At 41.7% G+C, this 21,580-nt stretch overlaps 2 protein-coding genes across 2 annotated transcripts; one reads left to right on the forward strand and one right to left on the reverse strand.

Annotated features, from left to right (window-relative positions):
- Positions 1-671: 671 nt before the first annotated feature.
- LOC308306083 (beta-1,4-galactosyltransferase galt-1-like) lies at positions 672-2,718 on the forward strand (the record flags this gene model as incomplete). The annotated part of the gene is made up of 4 exons (XM_080750984.1): positions 672-1,234; positions 1,422-1,752; positions 1,898-2,073; positions 2,478-2,718. 4 exons carry the CDS (start codon positions 672-674, stop codon positions 2,716-2,718), a joined length of 1,311 nt encoding a protein of 436 aa, XP_080607110.1.
- Positions 2,719-5,762: 3,044 nt separating this feature from the next.
- LOC308305246 (programmed cell death protein 10) lies at positions 5,763-13,402 on the reverse strand. Its single transcript, XM_080750007.1, has 8 exons — positions 13,308-13,402; positions 12,222-12,449; positions 11,910-11,963; positions 9,063-9,180; positions 8,712-8,838; positions 7,918-7,996; positions 7,700-7,782; positions 5,763-6,765 (listed from the first exon to the last, which is right to left on the reverse strand). The coding sequence occupies exons 2-8, from the start codon at positions 12,309-12,311 to the stop codon at positions 6,684-6,686; spliced, it is 633 nt and encodes a 210-aa protein (XP_080606133.1). The 5' UTR covers positions 12,312-12,449; positions 13,308-13,402; the 3' UTR covers positions 5,763-6,683.
- Positions 13,403-21,580: the final 8,178 nt, after the last annotated feature.

Below are 21,580 nucleotides of genomic sequence, written 5' to 3' on the forward strand. Positions count from 1 at the left end.
ACCCCCATGACCTTTCCACTATAGTATCTGCAGTGTCACCCTTTGGCCAAATTGTCAACATTGCACACAAGTTCTCATAATTTCGAAGACAGATTGGAGGACACAACTCACTTATTTAGGTAACTCCATGTTTTTTTCCTTGTACCTTCCCTCTCTCTCTGTACCCTCTAACTCTGTCAATGCAGATGGCTGCCCACCTTACTGAGCCTGGTTCTGCCTGAGTTTTCTTCAAGGTAAGGGAGAGTTATTACACACACACACACACACACACACACACACACACACACACACACACACACACACACACACACACACACACACACACACTCGCAGTGGAGGGTGTGTGAGTTGTGTCTTCAACAATTTCCCACATGTGCTTGTTTGTGAGCCCCTCTGCTGAAAATAATTACAAGGAAGTGGTCTTGATACATACTACTGTAGGTACCTTGCAGGTGACTTTTGGAAGACATAACCAGGGCTGTGGGTCACGCAGTTATACAAGGATGGTCAGTCCGCCACATCAGCATGTTTGTTTGGTTAAAAGTAAACTTTGCAGTGACTGTATTGGTGACACATACTTATGATCTACCATCAGGTTTGGGATCATTCCTGTCTACGGCTGGATGAATAAGTCCAAATGCCTAAGATGGGGGGTTATCCTCTTCTTTGTAATGGTTAATGGCATCATCTTCATCATTGTGGCTGGCATCAGAATCCCTGTGATGCACCGAACCATCCTGACCCTGCGGCCGGCCCGAGATGTGTGCCCCTACCGGATCTCTAGACAAAGCATCACCCCTCTCAGCAACACCAAGCACCTGCTGGTTTCAGCCTATCTGGACCACAGGGTGAAGGATTGGGATTTACGCATCATTGGTATATTTAGGAGAGATTCCATCCGGCCCCTTCACTGTTTTTTCTGCTGTATGGGCTACTTCTCCATCAACAGCACCCTAGCTAGCATTGAACAGCACACAGACGATTTTGGTTTTCCCTTCGTGACTACGGACGTCATGTGTCGGATTCCCGTGGGCTGTGACGCGACCCATGTCACGCTGTCGATTCACCCAGACAGCATGGAGGCACACCAGCAGATGTTTCTCCCCATAGGTAACCGGGAAAGTGGCGGGACAGGGGAGAGGAGGCCAGAGTTTAACTTCACAGTCTGCATCTCCAACCTGTTCGGAGACTACAACAATGTGCTTCAGTTCACACAGACCCTGGAGATGTACAGGTCAGCCCCCTTTTAAATAATAAATACTGGTTTTGGTGCATTTATGATTATTTGCTGTGTGTATGGTAGTAGTGTATGCCAAAACATAGTCCTCTGAATGCTGGCCAAATGTTAAATGTCTTGCGTTTGTTTGGGTCAACACACACATGACCTCCAAATGTTAACCGGCAACTCTCTTTTACCCCAGACTGCTTGGCGTGGACAGGGTGGTGGTCTACAATACCAGCTGTGGTCCAGATCTTGAGCGCTTGCTACACAGTTACAGCCAGGAGGGCTTAGTAGAGGTGGTTCCCTGGCCTATAGACAAGCACCTCCAGCCATCGCGGGGATGGCAATATACACTGCATGGAGGGGACCTGCACTACTTTGGACAGCTGACCACACTCAACGAGTGTGTATACAGATACATGGACCGATCTCGCTATGTCTTGTTGAATGACATGGATGAGATCATAGTACCATACAATCAAAGCAGTCTAATGCCTCTGATGAACAAGCTACAACAGCAGCATCCAAAGGTAGGGTTCATTATGGATGGGTGTCACTGTGCATGTGATTACTGTATGTGTCTATAGGATGGAAAGAGATGATGCATTTTACTTAATTTTGTATTTCGTCTTGTATTTCTGTACTTCTCCAATGCCCTATTCTCCCATTCTCTAGGCAGGGGTGTTCCTAATTGAGAATCACATCTTTCCGAAGCACCACTTTGAGCCCAGTGCAAAGTTCCACTTGCCCCAGTGGGAAGGGGTGCCAGGAGTAAATATTCTGGAGCACATCTATAGAGAAGAGCCAAACCGAACCCATTACCACCCCTACAAGATGATAGTGCAGCCAAGGTAGGGGCCTAATCTTTAATAAATTGGTGTGCCTTAAATGTCATATTTGCATTCCTTTGAGACTACATAGATAAATATACAGTTTCTTCTTCAATAAGACTTCTCCCAAGTCAATAAATGTTGGTGACATACCTACCCACCTATCTTCAAATACTTTTAATGTCATGAAATTCTCTGTACAAAAAAGGCTGTAGTATCAATACAGATTATTCAAATTAAAATCTTGGATTAAACAGTCTGTGGCCATTTTCACACTTTGAAATCAAAGTGATAAGAACACTTAGCCAAAACATGAAAAATCTTCCCTGTCAGAAATGCATTTAGTAGTAACCACTAGCAGATATGAAAATGACTAGGGCAGTATCAGATGTGGTAACCGCTTATATTGTGTGTGTGCATCACAGGATGGTGGAGCAGACGTCAGTGCACTCTGTGCTCAAGAACTTCGGGAAAACATTTAAGGTCCCTCCTGATGTGTGTCGAATTGTTCATGTTCGGGTTGCTCTACAGTACGGCTTGACCAAAGAGCAGCTGCACGTTGACACGCGACTGTGGGACTTCCATGAAAAGCTGATCCCTAATGTGGACAAGGCCCTTAGGGGAATAGGGATGCTGAGGACAAATAAGGACAAAGGAAGGAGATGATGGAGTATGGACAAAGCTGTACTGACACATACAGCAAGGGATCTTATATATGCTTGTCTCAACCTATACAAGATTGACTTAAAAAGTCAATTGGCAGGTTGCAGAGGAATGTATTCAACCAGTTATCTGAGTGGGTCAATGTGAGTGAGAAACACTCTTCCCTCCCTCAGCAGCGCTGATCGAAGTACGCTTAAGCAGGACTTGACGTTGCTTCCGTAAATACAGTCACTTTTGTTCCACACTTGTCAATATGTATTTACTCTGTTGGTATGACAGTAAGTAAAAAGTACCGGTATGTGATAGAAGCTTGGTGCCAGGAACATACACATAAGTCAAAATGGTTAATGGTTTCACAAAGGGGTCCATTTCTTATTAATAACTTATAAGAGGTAGTCAACAGAAGTATACATTCACAGGGATTGACACTAAGGTCTCAGAGGCACTTGCCTGTCGGGCAAGCACAGGTCATGTTCTACTTGCCCAAAGGTCATGCCCACTTTTGCACACAAAGTGAATCGTCCATTATAATATGATGGGTTAAATTGTATTTACCGTTCAATTTAAAGCTATACTGTGTAAGTTGCTCAACTAGTGGTCAGAGCTGTATAGCAAACCGCGGTCGCATCCGCGTCTTTCGGCCGTTTTTGTTATGTTGAGGCAAGCTACTTCCTGAGAAGTCAGCAAGATGCGCCTGTGATTGGCCGGTAGTGTACCATGTGTTTATGATCGGCGATATGATTGGCCAACGTATACACATGATGACGAAATTCTCCCCCCCTCACGGCTCATAGAAAACATATAAAGAGAAGGCTTTAGAAGCTGAAATTAACGGAGTGGGGGTTCTAAAACTTTAGCGATTTAACAGTTAGGACAATTTTAAGATTTGTTTTATAAAAAAAGTTACATGGTATAACTTTAACTCTTATTGTTTTTACTTTCTGGGGCTGGGCTGTGTGATAAAAAATTCAATGTCACCTCAGTTTTTATGCCAAATACCTACATAGCTCTGAATATGACTATGGGTTATTTTATATTTTTAATTGTAGCAACAGTGAAAGTGGCACATTATAGGTACAGTAGTGTTATTTCACAGATTCCACAGACCAGAAGACTCTGGCCACCTTCAGGTGTTTATACAGATATCTCGTTCTGTGTTCATAGATGGTTGTGTCCCCCCTCAAATGAGCACTTGCCCGGTTGGGCAACCTGAAGGCAAACTACACCTGCCCAACAGTTTTATTTACCTGCAGGGGCAGGTGGGCAACCCTTGGTGTCAATTCCTGCATTTGTGATTTGGGGACGGGGCCTTTTTGTCTTCATGTGTTTGCATCCCACTGCATGCTGTGCCATCACATCTTTCTAATCACATCTATCTCGCTATGATACTGTACTAAAACATGTTCATAAATAAATAGTTTTAGTTTAGTGGATTTAGTCCCTCTCCCTTTGATGGCATTATTTCAGTTACTTTTTGATATGTGCATCAAGGGTATATGAATCTTCAACCACTTCTTCTATATTAATATAGATGTATAAATGACAGTGTATTGAACTAGACACAGGCCTACTTTGTGTAAGACAAGTATCACTCCACACACAATCATTTAATGTGGAGTGGAAATTAAACCAGCACTAACCTAAGCAAAGTACATGACTTTATGGTAAACATGAACTTTAGATTTGAGCTTACTACATTATGTCTGACCAACATGAGTGATGGAGTAGATCAGCTGCAGAGAAGTTCTAGAGTAGAATGTGCTTTTTCAGACTTTTTGTTTTGGGGGAGAATTATACAGAGTTTAATGTCGGGGTACACAAGTTCGAAAAAAACAAAAGGGAATCATATACTTAAAGGGATATTCCACTTTCATGAAAGTCTGGAATATTGACATGTTAATTAATAGAATAGTTTATATTGCTATAAATATTATATTTCTTGTGCTGCAATTCAAATTTGACAATCATTTAAGCCATACTCTCTGCTGTGTAGTGTCCCAAAATGTGATAGTGTGGCTTATGGTTTTAGCTTTTTTTTTTTTTTACTGTACAAAGGGACTGACAACTCCGTAAATTTGAACCCTTCCAATTTATAAATTTATCATTCACTTTCTAGTTGCAGGGAAACATGAGGTTTGCTATGCCTCTAGCTTTATTTTCCTGTGGCAATGTGTTCTGCATCATTCCAAGGAAACACTGGAAATGTTTTTTTTTTTTTTCCTTTTTCCCGCATGTCCTGTACAACTAAATAATTTCAGCTGACAACAGGGGAAATATACTGACCCAGTTAGGAAACATCTGTCTATAAGGAAGTCCCTACGTTTTGTTTTCGTCAGCTCATAATGATGCAGTGGCCAAGGGCACAGTGTGATCTAAACATCAGCATTTTCACATCCTGGAACCTGACAATTAAGGCAGGCATTTTGTTGATAAATTTGCTGTATCTAACTATTAATTTAGCTTAGTTTATTTGATCAACTCACAGTAGCACGCATGCATTTATACAAGTCTTAACATCCACAAAAGCATAAGAGAACAGTAGTTGTCTGTCCATCCGTATGCTGACATCACTGATACTACAGTTTTTCCGCCATGGTAACGGTCTGCATGCAGAGTAGACGTCACGTCATACTCTGACATCACAGACTGGCCTGGACACGGAACACCATGTATGGGCATAAAGATCTGCCCAACGGGCACTCCAACACTACTTGTGAGACTCCTACATTCAGTCCCTTAGATACTGTTCATACCCCCAGGGCACAGGACTAGTATATATAAGGATTGTTCCATGATCTCTCTAAATATTGAATAAGAAAATATAAGAAAGCTAGTGGATATGGCCAGACTCAATATCCAAGTTGAACAAAAACAGTTATAGTTACCCCATCAGACAGGTGTTAAAGAATATTGCATTCCCCCCTCATTTTCTCTACAATCCAGTATTTCTTTCACTCGCTCTCACACATCCCTAAACTTATATTATGACAATCACACCCCATACCCATCCCACACATCGGACTCGGACACATTTAGAGAAAACATAATCATTTGGAAACTATTTATTGAACATTTGCAACCAGATATCAGTTAAATACAGGACTTTCATTTCTCTATCCCCAAACAGCAGGGACTGACTCCATCTAGTTGCACGCTCTGAGAGGAGGGAATGTTTTAGCTAATTTATATTTTGTCACAAAACCCTTTTCAATGAGTGTCGTTCGACAGAATTTCTCAACTGATAAAAAGTGTTTTCGAGCGACACTTGTCAAAATGGTCGTTTGACAAAGTATAAATGAGCCTTTAGAATTTACAAGACTTAGTAAGGCGCACTCTGTGCTGGAAGTCTTTTGGCTGTCTTCTGATAAAGAGAAATAAGAAATCAGGGTGCCGCATCTCAAATGTCCTGACGTTGCTTCCTCTCCTCCACCTGCCATGACATGGTTAACAGACAAAAGCTTATCTAACAGAGGATTGTGTCTATTGCTTTTTTTTCCTGCCCTGCGGTGAAAAGAGGAAGCCAACTTTAGACTACGGAGATGCGTCCATGATGTATGCGGCAGTCTCAGATGTGAAACTATTGAAAAGTTAAAAGTAAAATGATCAACATGTATATATTAGAAAAATGGCAATTGTTTTATAATAAACACCTCGCCTCACCTACTCCAAAGAAGACCAGGGTTATAAATTAAAACGGTCCAAATAAAAATCAATCAACAAGACTTTGGGCCAATTCACTTCCATTTCAAGACTGGAAAAATCCTCATCGAACAAAAAAACAACAACCCAAATGGCACTTTTCAGTCTCTTGAATTGGAATCTAGACTCTGAATTGAATGGGAATCGACCCCAACCCTAAAATCAACTCTCTCTAATTTACATATATGGGTCAGGCGCTCTTCAACCATTCACCATTCTAGAAGTTGCTCCCCAGATGGGGGGAAATATGGAGTTGTGGTCTTCGAGGGCTAGGCCACAGTTTTGAAGGTCTGCAGTATGAGGTTGGTTTGATGGATGAGCCGGTTTGCACTGATGAAGACATTTATCGCCCTGGACAAACAAAGTAAATAAATAGTAGTCAAATCTCAGACAAACCTAGACTGTTGAAACATTTCATTTTGAACCGATAAGCAGACACTCTTATTCAGATTCAACACTTTCTCAAGGACACTTTGACACCAAGCCAAGTGGAGTCAGGGATAGAACCAGGAACCCCCTGATCCCTACTACTGCTTGTGAGCTTATATATCTTCAATTTTTTAATAGTTTAAAGCATAAAATAATCGTTAAAGTGGTTAAAATCTAGAGTGACACAGATGTGTTCCAGGTCTTAAGCCAGTGCTCGCCCTACACAGTAGGAGGAGCACTAGTAGGCCTGTACAGAGTTAACTATACACAAAAACTAAAATAGCCAACATAAATGACTTCATTTGTATATATATATGTGTATATAATTATTCTTCTAACCTGAAATCCAAGTTTTTATTGAGGCTTGGTTATTTACAGTGTACGTATGCTTGTTCTGTGTACAGGTAGCTGCCACAGCAGGAAGCATCCTACCAGAGTACAGTATAATCCTTAGCACACAAGTCTGTCTGACTGTTGTCACTTTGGTCAGTAAATTGCTGAACACGTACGTGGCATGTGTGTAGTTTTCACACAATTATAACCTTCCCCCAGGATATTAAAAATGCAAAAATTTCAACCCTCTGAATGAAGCCTCTCTAGATGAATAAACAAAGAGGGCATGCTGTAAATATCAACAAAAGCCACTGACAGACATTCAGACTAGAAGAACGATAACTGGCTTTACGGACTGAACCATTTCCCTGGCGGCATAGAGCATAGCTTATCAAAACAGAAGCAGATGGTTGATTGTTTAGTGTATCTTTTTCTACAGTAACAACTTCTGAACGATAAAGCACGGTAGAGGTGAAACGAAGACTAAACTCTGCCACAGACAAAACGACAGGGATCTACTCACTTTCCGTCTTTGAAGTACGTTTTAAGGGTGTCACTGAAGCTTTTGGAGTATTTCACAAACTCCTTTTTCTGGTGCTCCAGGGCCTGTGTGCAGACAACAAAATACAAGGTCAACATTTAGAGACAAAGCATACAATGGGAGTTCACATATATACACAGCCAGGCTGTGGCGGACACAAACAATGTGTTTGTGTGCACGGGGGGAGGTGTGTTACTCACTCTGCGATTCTGGTACTGATATTTCTTAAACACGTTGTTGACTGTATCCAAGAGCTCCTTTATCGCACTGGCTATGTCTCTGCAGAAAATAACATAACACCAATCAGAGACAGTACCACTGACTTCAAATACAATATATAAATGGTCTGGTCAATTGTTTACCAGACCATCAATATTGCCTAACCATTCACCCGTCTGCTCACACAGAGTTTGAAGTGGAGGTATTACCCAGCTTTGGGCTCGGCAAGCCACATGGTCTTGCCGAGGGCAGGAGCCTATCTCATGTTTCTGTAGCAGCCCTTGTCAATGTCAAGCATTTTTATAGTCTTATAGTCTTTGGTATGACCCAAAGAGGTTGAGGATCGAACCCCAACCTCCCAGTCTCAGGGCGGACACTAACCACAAGGCCACTGAGCTGGAGGTTCCAAAGGTGAGGGAAGTGAGAAGGAATGTGTTCTTTTAACTGCCACAGTGAAAAATGTTCACTGGGCAGTTTAGTTGCAAACATTGTCTTAGTCATTTTGGTATTTGAATGTTTCTACATTATTTGCAGATTGTACAGATGATCAGCCATGTTTACCTTTCATGAGAAACATGCTTGCTCCTGTATTAGTTTGAAAATCCTGATTGACAATTTTAAGTTATACGTCAGGGAAAAGAATAGTGCACAAAGTGTTTCCAAATGTGTCATAGGACACTTATCAGTCCACCAGATTACCCTTTGGAGATGAATTAGGTTTTTATTTTATGTCACCACTATCATCACTAGCTACATTTCTAGTGTTCACACTCACTTGATGGTCTGTAGGAAGCGTACTCTGTCATTGATCTCGTCAGGGATCTTGCTGAGAATGTGTTTAAGCGCTCTGGCCTTCTCATTCAGGTCTTGGAACTCCTGCTCAGGCCGGTCGATCATGAACTCTGTGAGATTGCAGAGAACCCAAGTGTTTAGTCTGCATTTCCGGAACCCAGATCATTCAGATGGAATGCAGGTGTAGTGAAACTCAAACACAACAGCACTAGGTGTCATTCAACCGATTTCGGGGGAATATACTGTATATGTGGTTGCAGACAAAATGAGATACAGAAGCAGGCACACAATGCTCATGCTGGCCCGGCCACATACACACCCACACAACACACACCTTCCACGTCATCGGCTGCCATGCGGAGTAGTGATTCAGTGAAGTTGATTTGGACATTCTTCTTCTCCAGAATCTTAATGATGATGTCTTGAGTCAAACCAGGGTTCTCCCTCTCCGCCTGGCAAAGTACACACACACACACACACACACACACACACACACACACACACACACACACACACACACACACACACACACACACACACACACACACACACACACACACACACACACACACACACACACACACACACACACACACACACACACACACACACACACACACACACACACACTTTAACGATCCCATTTTCCATCAACCAACAAAACAATCTTTAATCCGTCAATTGATGAATCAGTGTCTCGCGAAAATGCATAGGATAAAATCCTTAATCATACAATTAAACAGAAGCTGGGATGCAGTGAACACGAATTGAGATAGGACAAAAAAAGTTAAAATGTTGAACAAAAGTCACTAAATTGAACAAGTGTTAAGGGGTTAAATAAATAAACACAAATACATACAAAAAATGCCTCTGGCTAAAAGGCAAGATTAAAGAGGTGCATCTGATTTGGCTTCGCTGAGATTCCATTGGGAGGCTGTTACAGAGTCTGGATCCATAAGAGCTGAAAACAGCCTCTCCATATTTTTTAGTCTTACTACAGCGGATAACTTAACTTTAAAATGGGAGTCAGCAGATCTGAGGTCTCTACCTGGAACATTGCTTGGCAGCATGTTATTGATTTACTCTGGAGCAAGTCCAGCGAGGATGTCAAAAATAAAATAATCTTTAAGACAATTCTAAAACTGACTTGCCAAGCCAGTGCCTTTCAAAAAACAGGGGTGATGTGAGCTTCCTTCCCGTTTCTAGTCAAAACGTTTGATGTAGCACTAGTACCCTGTAAAACTTCTTCGCATACAGTTTTACACATTTAGAAAGCCAGAGGGCAGCCCTAATAATAAAACAAGTTAATCAAAACACACCCATTAACTTTCTTTTCCGAAAACCTTTTATGTCCAAAACTGTTACTTTTCACTCAGGATTCAAATAAAGAAATTAACTGGGGGCACGTCGTGAAGCAGAACAAACAGGTCAATCAGGGTGTTATAGCTGTATTTATATGATTGCAAACCAGAAGTGGCTGTGACAAGCAGTGTTGATTTCGTCGACTAAAACTATGACGTAAAATGTTCGTCGACTACCTTTTTTCACTGACAAAAACTAAAAGGTAAGGTAAGGGATATTTAAACTAAAGTTAAAAATAAAACTTTTTTTGTTTTGTTAAAAGGTGAAAGCACTATATTGTGATAGTAATCATTACTATAGAGTGTTTGTTAAGTAACAGCTAGGGGTCTCCCAGTCTCTCCAGCTCTTTAACTCGTTTATTGCCCCAACCCGAGAATCCTGAGAAAAAGCTGTTGGTTCTGGCCGCTTCACCCGATTGACCTGAGAATTTAATTTGATTTAATTTATCAAACAATCCAAAAACGGATCGCCGTTCCGGGGTTACTAAGTAAACTAGAGGTAGTGCTTCCGTTCTGGGCTGGTAACCCTTCTCTGTACTCCGTTTCTGTTTGCTTACTTTCTAAACACTGTTGAGGCTAACTCGAGAACGGTAGCTTGAATTAACATGCGTTACATAACATTCATTTGTGTCATCACTTTCACTTGTTTAATCTGTATCCTGACCGAGTTCTCTATCCTGATTGGATAAAATTAGTATCCCAGCCTGAAAATGCATTCTGAGACATGGGAGACTGCTGTTACTGAACAAACAGCAGCAATGAGTACTATCAGAATATAGAGCTATTGAAAACGTATTTTAACCAAAGAAAATTATTTACCCTTATCTTTAATTTACGAAAAGAAAACATGGAGATAAGAGGTTTCTGCCCGACAGCAATGCAATGCAGATGCAGTAGGTGGAGAAGATTGATGGGTAACAAGGTAACGAATGATGAAGATATGGGGAAGTATAACTGGACACAGTTGAATGATAGGATTTGTTCTCTCCAGCAGAGTTAGTGTCTGCGGTGAGTGGCATGGACGAGGTTGCTTGAATGTGCAAAGCTCAACTCCTAAATAATTCAGTTCTAATGTGAATGACAACTACTACTATTTAAAGTAATAGCAAAATGGAAACCTGTACACTCTCCATCCTGCCTCCAAGTTGTAGTGCTTCACAACTAGGGATGTCCCAATCAGAATTGAAAGATCAATCTGGTAGCCAATCAAGGCATATTTTATTATATACATGTTACGCCATAGCGCTCTGTCTATGTAAGCTGTCATATAGCTGTTGTAAACACACAATAACTACAACTGTTAGAGCTAGCAAAGAAAATATGTGCATAGGTGCTTCTTAGCATGTTTAGCAGCAGCTAAAATATGTAGAGATATTTTAAAGAGGACTTTTGTCTTAATTTGCCTGTCTTTTCCAACAACAGCAATTGCATGTGACAGAATCTAGTGAAAAGCTTCTGTTTAGAGTGGCGACCATATTAGTGCAAAACAAGGAAGTTAAGTCTACCATTGCATCGGTTGCCCTAGCTGCAAAGCTGACAACAAAATGAACACCTCAAGCAACGTCTATGTAAAACCAGATTATGGTAAGAACGACGTGAAAAGACCAAGGCTGTGATAGTTTCATTATTTCAAACGTCTGTCAAGCAACAGACATGAGGGGGAAAAAAAGAGGAGCAAGTTGATGCAACCTGTCTGATTCAAGCAAAGGTGATAAATGTCTGACACTGGATTTTGAAGATGGGGAATGTGTGCAGTGGTAGACCTCAAAAACATTAAACGTGTGGCCGATTGCTAGGTGCCTATAGGATGTCAGTCCTACCTTTATGAACGCTGCTCTAAGCGTCTGAGCTGCTGACAAGTTGATCCTTTCCAGCTGAAAAACAAACAGGACACACACACTGTCAGTGTAAAGACCGAGCAACTTGTCCATAGATACTGTCACTACTGTACTGTGTACACATACTACACAAAAGCAAACCGCACTCAAGCATTAAAGTCTTTTCACTCTGCAATGTTAAACAACTGCCACAAGGATTATCGTGAATATTAACTACAATGAGCATTTAACGTCAACCCACATAAATGAAGTAGTCGCAATAAACGCGATCACAGACAATGTTAGAAGTGTTACCTCATTGAAAACTGGGTACATCACAGCGTAGAGCGTCATGGATACCATGGAGCTTGTCTCCGCTTCATTCTTCATCTCCTCCATTGTCATCCTCCAGGGAGGAGCGGTTTGGCGGTGAAAAAGTGCAGGGGAGGCAGACAGCAACTCTCACACACACTCACACATGCACTCGCCCGCACACACACTCACACACTCTGTAAACCCCACGATCCCCAGAGTGACAATAGCCTGGGGAAATGATGAGAGACCAGAACAGGGGCGTTTATTTCTTCAACCGGACAGTCACCTACAGACTTCACCTACAGTAAGCTAAAAGAAGAACAGGCGTTTCTCATCATCCCTGCTGTGAATACGCTATATTATCTGGTCACATGATTGGTCCATTCTGCTGTGAACTTCGTGACCATGTTTGCTGAGACAATTTGGGAAGCACAGGCAAACTGACTCGTCTTGAATGCAGTCAGAGGAAGTCAACAGTTAGTTTTCTTGCATACCTCACCTGACCAGTTTTTACTGTAAATACCATTTATTTGTTATATTGTTTTCCGACTGTCTTATGTATGTTTTGCATAGTACTGTTTGTTATTTGTCTGTCATTTAATTTTGAAGGAATTGAGTACAAAGGGACTCCAATTTAAACAAGCCTAAAGGCTTTCTTGTGGTCGTTATCCTTTTAGTTGATCTTGTATCAGTGAACTGTACTCACTGTCCTGTACATTTTCCTATGCAAACTTCTAATAAAAGTATTCAATCAGTCCATCAACATTTCCCCCTGCTTGCAGAGTAGCAGGTGAAATGTCAAATACATCGTTTGTGACAACGTGGCACAATGATATAACGTCAACATGGTTAGGCTGGTTAACATTTATATATCGACATTAACCCAAATCACGTAAAAAGGTTCAATAGAGGCCTATGGCCGACGGGGACCGATGATACTGCTACCAGTTGTTAGCATAGCTTACGTGCTAACTAACGTTGAAGGCAGGTTTATATTTGCTGTTCAGGTAAAAACATCGTCGGCAAACGGGTTCGTGCCCTTTCTGCCACTCTAGTAAGACACGACAAACTTGTGGCTGCGTCTACCTTTGGTGTGACTTGTTGTTAAATTGCAGGGTTACGCCGTCGGTCGCCTTTTAGCTGCTGTGTTTTCTTTACAATTTTGAAGGCGGAAGTTTTTCAGCACCAGCCTAGGCGACAGCTTCCGTTCGTGACGCAACAGTCCTCCGTCCAATCAACGAGCTGGCAAAGAGAGCAGGCTTTTACGTCATTGGTTCTCAAAGTGGGGTCCGGGGACCCCCAGTGGTCCTAGAGGGAGTTCCAGGGGGTCACCACTCCCCAGCTTAATGATCGTTAGGACTTAGGAACCAAATGGACACTTATTATGGGTGTGTATCTCAGAGAGTGCACACATGGAACCAAATGGACCCTAATGGATGTGGTTCCATTTGTACACTCGCAGAGATAAAATTACACTGGTTTTACAAAATTGGGGTATAGTCATAGAAATGACATTAAATGGGGGTCCGTAGCATAATGCATGTCAAACTGGGGGTCCTTGAAATTAAAATGTTTGGGTATCACTGCTAGAGCTGTAAAAGTCTTCTCTTATGGTTATAGGGGTTCTGGCATTATTTCAAATGGAGGTCTGCGGGCTAATAAGTGTCAATTTGGGGGTGACATGAAAAAGTTTGAGAACCTCTGTTTTATGTTATCTCTCAAAACTGTCTGAATCTGTCAGCACCACTGCCCTAAACATACAGAAAGAACAGAAGCGCCCAGGCGGAAGTGACCAGAGTAGCCTACCAGTTGGCAGTTCCTACCATAGATATATATGTTACAGTATGTTCAAGAAACCAGTAAAAGTTGTCAAGGAGCACTCGTTTTGACGTTCACCACACACTAATCACCACCAGATGGCGACGTCAGCCACTGCTCTGCCATTCACCAGAGTGTATATAAGAGAGTTACGTCACGCTTTGAACTCGCCGCAGACCGGAAGTGTTTACTCTTTATTTACTAGCCTAGCCTAGCCTAGCCTAGCCTAGCCTAGCCATTAGCTCCATTGTAGTCACTTGGACAGGGCGTTTAACGTGCGCTTGCCCAGGCCTTACGGCCTGGGCATAAATATAACGATTGCATTCACCACGGCTTCGTAACTCGCGCGGCGCTCCGCCGGCCGCGCGGCCCTGGCCCGCTCTTCGCGGCCACTCGCGCCTGCGGCGCTCGGGGGCGAAGAGCAGGACCAAGGTCCGCTGGCCTTCGCGCCGCTTGGGGCTTCGTGGACCCAGGGGGGCCTCGTAACTCGTTTGGGCTTCGTGGATACAGGGGGGCTTCGGTAGCCGCTCGCAGTGTCGTGGACAATAGAGCGGCGCACCGCCTGGAGTACGTTGTTGTGGCGACCGCTTGCTCCGCCCCGTGCCGCACCACGAGTGCTCCGCGTCTCGAATGTGCTGTTTCTCTAATATACTATGACATATATAAGAAGGCTAGATGGCGCAAGGCGGAGACACCGGCACACTGTATGGTAAAGTGCCTGTAAGGTGAGTGATCTGCACACTTAAAAACTCTTTACTCTCTGAAATCTTGACGGATTTACTAACGGTTTGGATTATTACAAACATTATTAACGTGGCTATGATTCAGGCTGGTTGACATGTTGAAATTGAAGCTTTTCATTTCGAAAAAAGAGCATGCAGCATAGTTAAGTGGCATATGGCTACTTGCACATGCAAGTTCATCAAGACAATCGAGATTTTCAAATATTATCAGGTTTTCCTGAGACCGATAACGATTTCATGACAACTAATCTTTTGTCTAAATTACATTTCTTTGTGTGGATATTGTTGTATTTTTTAGCTGCAGGCTAAGAGACAAGAAAGAGGCTGTGAGTGTGAGCTAGACCTATATATTATTACAAAGTTGACAGCAAAGTTACAATGGTGAGAGAGGCAGAATTACATGATTTCCAAGCGGTTTGTTTTGTTAAAATATCTTACATTTAGATACATTGATACAGGGAATTGCTGTCTCTTTGTTTACAGAAATATAGCCTACTGTATGTGAAGTCTGTTGTGAAGATGCCTGATTGTTTTGCTGCCTATGTCTGCTCCAATGAAAGGAGTATCCAAATGGAACCTGTGGGATCACCTGCCACAAATATGACAATATTATATTATAATTAGGATAATCACTATGTACAATACAAGTTCTGCTGCACAGGAACAACAGGGCTGTGAGATAATAACATTGCAAGAGTGTAGTTGACCCTGGCTTTTAGAAATATTTCTACCACCTGTTTACACACTTTTTAACTCTTTTAGTGTGGTTGTCTTATTCTCAAAGTTTGCATAGGCTAATGCATACATGCATACATACATACATACATACTGTAGGCCTACATACATACATCCTTACCCTTAAAGGAGTAGTTCACCCCCAAAATGACTTTTTTAATATAGATTATTCACACCATGGAGACTTGAGTTCAATAATATTTTTTTGTGTATCAGATTCCTAAGACAAAAAAATTATTATAGTAAATTTACCTCCATTGATTCCGGATGGGGACCCGAATGCATTTGGGTCCCCATCCGGAATCAATGGGGGTACATTTATTGTAATAATAATATTAATAATATTATAATAATCTGTCTACTGCTAATTTCAGGATTTGTTGTGCGACGCACTTTGAAGAAGCTGTCCTGTGATGTGTGCCGGGCCAGCCTTGTGACCGATGCTGAATCTGGCTGTAAGGACAAGAGCTACCACCTGCTGACCCTGAAAAGCAATGGAGGTCTGGTGATACCATCTGTTCTGAAGGCAGCAGAGTGGGTCGTTCGCCAGGCATCTGCAGATTCCAGATGAAAACAGCCCATAGGATAGGAGGATATAGGTTCAGAGGATGTGTTTTTGCTCAGGCATTGACAGTCACCACCATACACTGATGAAGTTAGTTGTGTCCCTGTTTTTTAAGCTGAGGCTGCACCATATTGCTAAAATGACTGCCCAAAATGGTCCTTTTTAAAGGCCATTCGCTCAAACTCTGTGTGCAGATACAGAAGCCTAATTTTGGCTTTGAGTCAATGTTCCTCAGTGGTTTTATATATATATATATATATATATATATATATATATATATATATATATATATATATATATATGGAAACATTTCATCCACAATTCCATGCTGTATTGATCTGGTACCATAGGAGATATAACAAGCCAACAATGATCAAATAAAACATTCTTCTACATTCTATAATTGTGTAGTCTTCTTGTAAAGTAAGTAATGCAGATGTTAAATAATGGGTAATTTTTCCCAAATGGATGTATTTGAGTCTGGTTTACCTCCTTTCAGGCTTTACATTTAAAGTTTACTCCAAGCAAGAACGTATGAGCCCATGAGTAGTGCACTGAATGCCATCTGAGAAAAGGAACCCACTGTGATTTTGCTATTCAGTTCTAATGCTACAGGTATACTTGATGATGGTAAATCCTGTCTGTCTCTCTACACTGCCACGCCACCGCCCTCTCAACAGCCCCCCAAAGTTCCAGTCTAACCCCCAACCTCATTGATCATTGTTGAGCTGTTCAATATAATATTGGTCCATTGAACCTTCAAACAGGTGTACTGCATGTAGCCTACTTCAATATCAAGGGCCACCAAAAGCTACCTGTGCAGCATGGGGTTTAACAAAAAAAAATAAAAAAAATATATATATATATATATATATATATATATATATTATATATCATGATTATTGCTGTTATGACTATAGTTGGTATATATTATGTATGTACTCGTCTAGCTGTTGGTTGTCTGATCTCAGAGGGAGGGGAGGATTGGTCATGTTACTGATTGGGAAATGACTTGCAGTTGCAGTGCTGAAATACAATGTATTATTTGAGTTAAAAAATAGGTCTATTTGGTTTTGTTATGTCCTTAATAAAATAACCTTGAAGCCCCATCTCTAATCTCATATTTTACAGAATGGCAACATGATACTATTTTATATAAAATAAATATAAGCCAAATGAGACAGATTTTTATATAGAATAAATACATTGTTACATTTAATACATAATGTATTAAATTATATAAATATTACTAATAATGGAACTATTACATGTTACATATTTACAATATAAATACAGTGTGTATAGCTAATTGCTTTACTTTACCTATATACTTAATGTTATTTCATATGGAAATCCATGGTTATAATTATTCTAAGTATACAGTAACATAGCTACGTTTCTTAGGTTTATAACAAACCAATCCGTTTCAAAATAGGTTGAAAATTGAGCAAGCTCTGGTCATTTAAATAGTACATGCACTATAGACATTAATGTTATACTGGGCGATCGGTCCTGTCCCAAGATGGCCGACCTGTAGCGTCGTCAGTCCCCATTGGCCAACAGCGGGCGTGAGCTATCTAGCCTTCTTATATATATCTATGGTTCCTACACCAAAACTGAGAGGTGTCAGGCATAATCGCCTATAACATTTTCGCCAGGTCTTTTCGCGGGGCACTTTTGCCGTGGAGGAGAGTCTTTTCACCTACCTGTTTGAGCCATTTCGCCTACCCTCAATTCTGCTGTCAGACTGTCCATGTTTTCATATTATCTCTTTGTCATTTAAATATTATAGTGACTGTGACAGTGGTGTTAGGCCTACATGTCAAACCTACACACGGCTATCCTATGCACTCCATAGTAATCACATAAATACAGAGCTATTGGAATCAGGTGCGCCCAAATAATTAATTAATCCATGTCCCGATACTATACATTCTTTGGTGCAGTATTGAACAGTATTGTAGGCCTATATTGTTTTAACATTAGGCTATATGTAGGCTATTAGCCTATATAGGTCTATATAAGATATGCTACACCTAAATAGCCTATAGAATCAACCTTGCCTGTCAACAGGCATAAAAAACTATTTTGCCATTTTTTAGGAATAAAATGTGATGTAAATAATAAATGTCAAGTAAACTGTTAGATTCACTTGACACCACTGTCACAGTCACTATAATATTTAAATGACAAAGAGATAATTTGCAAACATGGACAGTCTGACAGCAGAATTGAGGGTAGGCGAAATGGCTCAGACAGGTAGGTGAAAAGACTCTCCTCCAAGGCGAAAATGCCAGGCGAAAGGACCAAATGCGTGTAGGCGAATATGTTATAGGCGAAAGTGCTGGTGACCAACTGAGATGGTGCCACCCTCTCTGGGTGCCGCCAGGGACTGGGACCCCCATACAAGATTTGTGTTGTTAAATTAAAATAAATGTCTCGAATAGCAGATCTACAAGCTCACAGTGCACCGCATTGCGATGTGTTGTGAGCTTGTAGATCAGCTCTTTTCTATGTTATGGTTAAACTGGCTTAGATTGGCTAATTTTGCTGGGGAGCCCCTGCATGGAACCCCCTCAAGGACCACTGGTTAGCCGGACCTCACTTTGAGAACCACTAAGGCAATAATCTACATGGTTTATTACATTTTTGTTGATTATTTGTGTGTATCAAAGTTAACCTGAGTTAGTCTAAATATTCCCCCACGGCCACAACTGTCTGCATGCAGCAGGCAGTTTGCTTTTGAGGATTTACAGCACAGTTCCTCTAACCCAGTGCCAAACGTCTTTACAATGGTGCATTTAAAATGTGCTTTGATTCACTCAGACATAACTTGAATAGCAGGCCCAAGTATAGTAGCCTATGTTAAAAAGCCAAAGCTGATAGACTGCAAAGACAAACAATTATATAGCAAAAAAATTACTAATTAACTAATTTGATTATTTAAAGCTGGCGCTGCACATATGTAGCTTTCCTCTTCAACGGCCGCCGGCCAGATTTGAACCCCGTTTACCTTGCAAGGGCAGAGTAGAATGGTCATCATTTTAACAATTGTTTCATGACAAAATCTTTGTGGTCTGACCATTTCCATTTTTCAGTAGAAACATCACCTCACACACCCTATATTACCTCACACCCCCATACCCCATCTTTCAAGCAGTTGAAAGCCCCCATACTGCACAAACAAACAGGCTCTCCATATACCATGGGGTCAAGTGCCTTTCTGTCTCTTTTCGGAATAGAATGTAGATTCTTAGTTTGGGCTGTCTATTAGGATTGTTTACTGATAAGTCAGAAGATTAGGGACTCTGGTTGATGAAGTCCTAAGGCACATTTCTATTAGTCATGTGGAATCTGCATCTGCAACTGACAGCTGGACTTGGGTAAAATTGTCTAAATTTTAGAAAGGGGAAGAAGTAAGCCTAAATGTAAAGGCTTCATCCTTATTTAAATCTTAACTAGAGTTTGGCCTGAATTCATAATGTTATTGTCCTACTTCAGTGCTGTGGAGGACACACTCATTACTTTTTTTTTTAGCCTTGGTTAAATGATTGATACTGAAAATGTTAACAAATTACAGAACTTTTAAACTGATGATATAAAGCAAGTCTGTGACATAAAGCAATTAAACTTCTATTTGTTCTTGACATGGAGGGTATTACTACCAGTAAGACTCCCTAATCGGGAGATCTCCACAAATAGGGCTAAAATGTGTTTTTCCAAAATCTTCCTGATCCATGTTGATGACATGAGTGTAGACATGCTGTGTAGTGATATTGGTGATTTTAGGGCAAAAACTGTAGGAGCAGTGTCCAAAAATGTGTTTTAAAAATCGGCCTGAAGGTGGCGCTAGAATAGGGCCATGTGAGAAATGAGGGGTGGGGTCTCCGCGTTGCCTTGGCGGACGAATAGGTACCGGCCCCGGCTGTCCCGGACGCTCCTAGCCCGAGTTACGGCATTTTATGTGCGCTGCAGTGGCAGGGGGTCCTCCACTGGGGGCGCCACCACTTTTGCATCCGTTCTGGAGCAGCAGGAGTCGGTGGTCCCCGGGAATTCCCCGTGAGCAGCCCCGTTGGGGTGGTCATTTGGTCATTTTTGCACATTTGGTCATTTTTTACATCTGGGGGTCCCCCAGGGACCTGGGGTCCTTGGAGGTTGTAGTTTGGCAGGCAAGGAGTGTGTGTGTAAAATGTGGCATGGATCGGGTCAACGGGTGCGGAGATATAAGCAGGAAAAAAGTGTGATGTGTGACGTGTGAGCACATTTGGTCATTTTTTACATCTGGGGGTCCCCCAGGGACCTGGGGGTCCCTGGGGCTCCGGGGGTCCTTGGAGGTTGTAGTTTGGCAGTCAAGGAGTGTGTGTGCAAAATTTGGCATGGATGGGGGCAACGGTTGTGGAGATATGAGCAGGGCAAAAGTGTGACTGACTGACTGACGCACAGACAGCCTGTGGAGGTTTTGGTAGTAAATGCGACCTACGGTCGCAATAAGACGCCTCAGGGCAACATGCGACCTCGCCCTATCTGGCCAGTGATGAATATTGGACCAGTTACCCATATATGGAGACCCCTCATGATACTCAACAATGTCAAAACATGCCCATATTACCAAATATGGGCATTCCCAGATATGTCCTTAATATTGATGACATTGGTACAGGGATCTCCATACATGGGAGCAAGAAGGGCCTTATATATGGGCATACGGGGGTAGCAAAATATTGAATGCCCATACATGGAGATCCCTATTTGAATCAGCCACACAGATATGGGCCATGTCTTGGCCATCTGGCCAGTGATATATATCGATGACATCAGGGATCTTCATATGGGCATAAAAAAGGAATTCTGGGGAATACCCATATATTATGGACTTTTACAGTACATAGTTGATGTCACCTGTGATATCACCTGTGATGTCACAGTGATGTGTCAAGGGAACCAACCCATAGACTGTAAAAATGTGTACATGTGACATTTCTCTAATGGTTATAAAAGCCTGATTAGATAAAACCAGTAAGACTCCCTAATCGAAAAATAGGCCAAAAGTTTGTTTTACCAATTATCAAGACATACGGGCAGTTGACAGTTTGCCATGGTTACTCATTGAAGTTGAATCTCCATATATGGAGATAACCTACGCATCACACTAAGTCTGACCTCACCAGCCCATATTTGGGCATGAGCAACTTATGTCTCCATATATGGAGATATGATGACATCACACAGTCCTCAGCCGATGATGTGGCGTGATGTCATACAATACACAAACGAGCCCTACAGTATAAAGGGGCAATTCTTGCCAGGAAAGAAGCATTTCTTCGACTCAGACCTTATCGCCAGGGTTGGCTTATAGCAGCTGTCGGTAGGACCATATATGGATTCTGTTAGTGTGGATCTCCTAACAGGGCATCATCTGGGATACAATCCCTTTTATGCCCATATATGGAGATCCCTAACAGAATCCCTTTCATGCCCATATATGGAGATCCCTAACA

This window comes from Nannobrachium achirus (genome assembly GCF_963921795.1).
Source record: "Nannobrachium achirus genome assembly, chromosome: 20".
In the NCBI taxonomy this organism is placed as follows: domain Eukaryota; kingdom Metazoa; phylum Chordata; class Actinopteri; order Myctophiformes; family Myctophidae; genus Nannobrachium; species Nannobrachium achirus.

Coding starts and splice junctions, on each gene's coding strand:
- LOC308305246 (XM_080750007.1), bottom strand. CDS start 12,311: ATGACAATGGAGGAGATGAAGAATGAAGCGGAGACAAGCTCCATGGTA. Junction 9,181..11,909: donor TTAGAGCAGCGTTCATAAAG/GTAGGACTGACA, acceptor GTACTTTGCCAG/GCGGAGAGGGAGAACCCTGG. Junction 6,766..7,699: donor ACGTACTTCAAAGACGGAAA/GTGAGTAGATCC, acceptor TTGTTTGTCCAG/GGCGATAAATGTCTTCATCA.